This window comes from Physcomitrium patens, chromosome 17, assembly GCF_059467195.1.
Source record: "Physcomitrium patens ecotype Gransden chromosome 17, ASM5946719v1, whole genome shotgun sequence".
Classification (NCBI taxonomy): Eukaryota; Viridiplantae; Streptophyta; class Bryopsida; order Funariales; family Funariaceae; genus Physcomitrium; species Physcomitrium patens.
In genome coordinates, this window is record NC_143426.1 from 9,685,001 (window position 1) to 9,687,888 (window position 2,888).

General features: G+C 45.7%; 1 protein-coding gene across 1 annotated transcript; it reads right to left on the minus strand.

Moving 5' to 3' along the window:
• Window positions 1-77: 77 nt before the first annotated feature.
• Window positions 78-1,419, minus strand: LOC112294686 (putative phospholipid hydroperoxide glutathione peroxidase). The gene has a single exon (XM_024545425.3). It carries the CDS (start codon window positions 1,035-1,037, stop codon window positions 525-527), a length of 513 nt encoding a protein of 170 aa, XP_024401193.1. The 5' UTR covers window positions 1,038-1,419; the 3' UTR covers window positions 78-524.
• Window positions 1,420-2,888: the final 1,469 nt, after the last annotated feature.

The window sequence follows — 2,888 nt, forward strand, 5'->3', positions numbered from 1 at the left end:
TGGCAAAATTTGCATGAAAACGCTCACTGATAATGCATTTCTCCAGTATCTATACAGGTGGTGAGCAAGAGCCTCTGTAAGATATACAAAAGAAGCTTTTATATGCAAGTCGGGTACAATACACGCTCAAACGTGGAGTTTCTACAGTTCCAACTGGACCTTGCAGAACTTCATGCAAGCAGTTTCACTTCGAAAGAACAAGGATGGTCCAGCTTTGGAGTATATCCCATACGACGAAGTGGTGAAACGCCTAAACTCCATGGGTGGTCATCAATGCTTTGATCCTCACGAACCCATGAACTTGATGCTAATGTAATCACACAACGCAAGGAAAATGAGACATGGGTGCACTTATTCATCCCGTCGATTGTCTTCCCAAGATGAATAAAGACCAGTGTTGAGCAGGAAAGAGGCACCAACAACGTCGCGCTCCAGATGAACAAAACAGTGGTATATGCTGTACAGAATTCTCTACGCTCACAGCCCAGATGACCAGAACCTCTGGCGAGCTCCAAACTCACAATCTACCTGCTCAAATAAGTTTCGATAGACTTCTCTATCTTTGAAGGAGGAGTAGTGGGTGCAAAGCGGTCCACGACGTTCCCATTCTTGTCCACGAGAAACTTGGCGAAATTCCACTTAATGCTATCCCCCAACAACCATCCGCCTCCTTTCTGCAACTTCAAATACTTGTAGAGTGGTGCCTCCTGAGGACCATTCACATTGATCTTGTCGAAAATAGGGTACTCGGCTTTAAACCTCGTGCACGCAAATTCCTTGATCTGCTCATTCGTCCCAGGCTCCTGTCCTCCGAACTGATTGCAAGGGAATGCCAAAATCTCAAAATCCTGACTCTTGTATTTAGTGTACACGTCCGCGAGCTCTTTGTAATTGGTAGTCGTCAACCCGCACTTCGACGCAACGTTAACAATCAACAGCACCTTGCCCCTGTACTTGCTCAACTCGACATCGCTGCCGTCGATGTCCTTCACAACGAAGTCGTAAATCGTTTGGCCGGCTTCTTTTGACCCCGCCATAGCAAGCGATGTTTCAAATGGACTCCAACCAACGAACTCACAGCACAAACTCTACTCACACAGACCTAAACAAGGCAAAAACCCGGGAAGCAAACTGCAATCCAACCAAAAGCGGCAACCAGAGCGTTGAATGGACAATCTGGGATACGCGCAAGATGGGTCACAGACAAAGACGAAGACGAAGACAGAGACAGACCGGGATGCAGGGGGGCAGCTATTTATACCATAAGAGGAATGAAAGGAGTAAAGTCGCCCTAAACGTGAAATCCCTGTAGAAGGAAAGGGAAGGGAAGGAAAGACGGGAGGAAGGAAGGGACCATAATGATGGCATGTCAGTCCATCCTCCACCAGTGGCGGCAATTCCTTGTCATGGAGGCAAAATAGATTTCATTCTGTCGCACGGCAGGAGAGGAGGATCTTGTCCTCTTAAAAGCCTCCTCGTGTATGGTGAGGCTTCCGTCTGGTCGACTTCGGGGCATTTTCGAGCTTGCAGCGACGAAATTCGTCGAAGCAAGCAACGAAAGAGGCACCTGCAGCAGGAGGGAGGGCAGGGGAGTTGCGAGGGAAGGGGGAGTTTCCAGGCACACAATGGTTGTTCAGTTCAGTTGCAGTTCCGGTGCAAGTATGGAGCTCCTCCCACCCCCTTACTCGTAGGATGATGCTGTGTACAAGCTTTGGGGAGGGGGGGGGGGGGGTCATCTTCCCTCGTCGTCGTCACTCACTCACTCACTCACTCACTCATTTATTTATGAATGTGGAGATGAGATTCCTTGCAGATGCAGCAGGGGGTGGAGTGGAGTAGGGTGCAGTGCAGTGGAGTCCTGCTGCTGGTGGGTGCTTCTTCTATTCTTCAGCATTGAGAGCAACAATTGATGCATTCATTTGATGCCATTTGCGTGCGGGCTCTATTCCTCCTCCGCCTTCTCTTCTGTTCACTTCTCCTCCAATTCAATTTCCATCATCCTGATGTATGTGTGGATTTTGGAGAAAAAGTATTATTTTGTAAGCTTTTTTTTGGTGGGAACACCAAGGGGGTGTAGCTCAAATGGAAGAGCGTGGTGAGTGGGCGGGGCTCCATGAAATCCAGAGCCGCACCCTAGTGATCCAAAATTATCGAAATAAATGATTTTTGACGTTTTGAGAGCGCACTAGATTTCTACAATCATGGAAACATTGCAACACTCTAGGAGATTGCAACGCAACCACTTGCAAGCATATCTGGCAACAAAAACACAGATCCAAATTCTATGATACAACCAAAATATCGAGCGAGTACGTATCTGATCGAGTTAAAGCAGTTTAAGAATCTCTAGTTCCAAAATCAACAGAATCCAATGTAAATAACCATTGCGCAATAGTAGAATGGAGTGGAAATCAAACAATGAATGTCGCAAGGCCAGGTGTAGTGGCACAACAAGAGAGCCAACATATAGTTTACTCAACAAGACATCAATTTTGGTGTCGACAATCACAAGACGTGGGAGTCGGGCAGTGTCAGTGAAGGACCTATATAAAGAACCAACTCAATATACAACCTCATAGATAAGCCCCCTATTTCTAGACTTAATTCCAAAAACTTAAATGATTGACAGCTTTACAATGTTCCAAAGGAAGCTTTGAGGTTTGGCCCTTCTACCAAAAGGAGAGCCTTAATCAAGCTACTTTAGTATGAGGATGAAGTATTACTTATGGACACCAAGGATACAAATACAATAGGATCAAATGAGACCATTAACTTTGGAAACACTGAAATTGTATCACCCCTTTTTATTAAACAACAAACTTTCAATTCTTATCCGAATGAAGAAGAACCTAGTTCAATACTACACATAGGTACTAAGAACACACTTG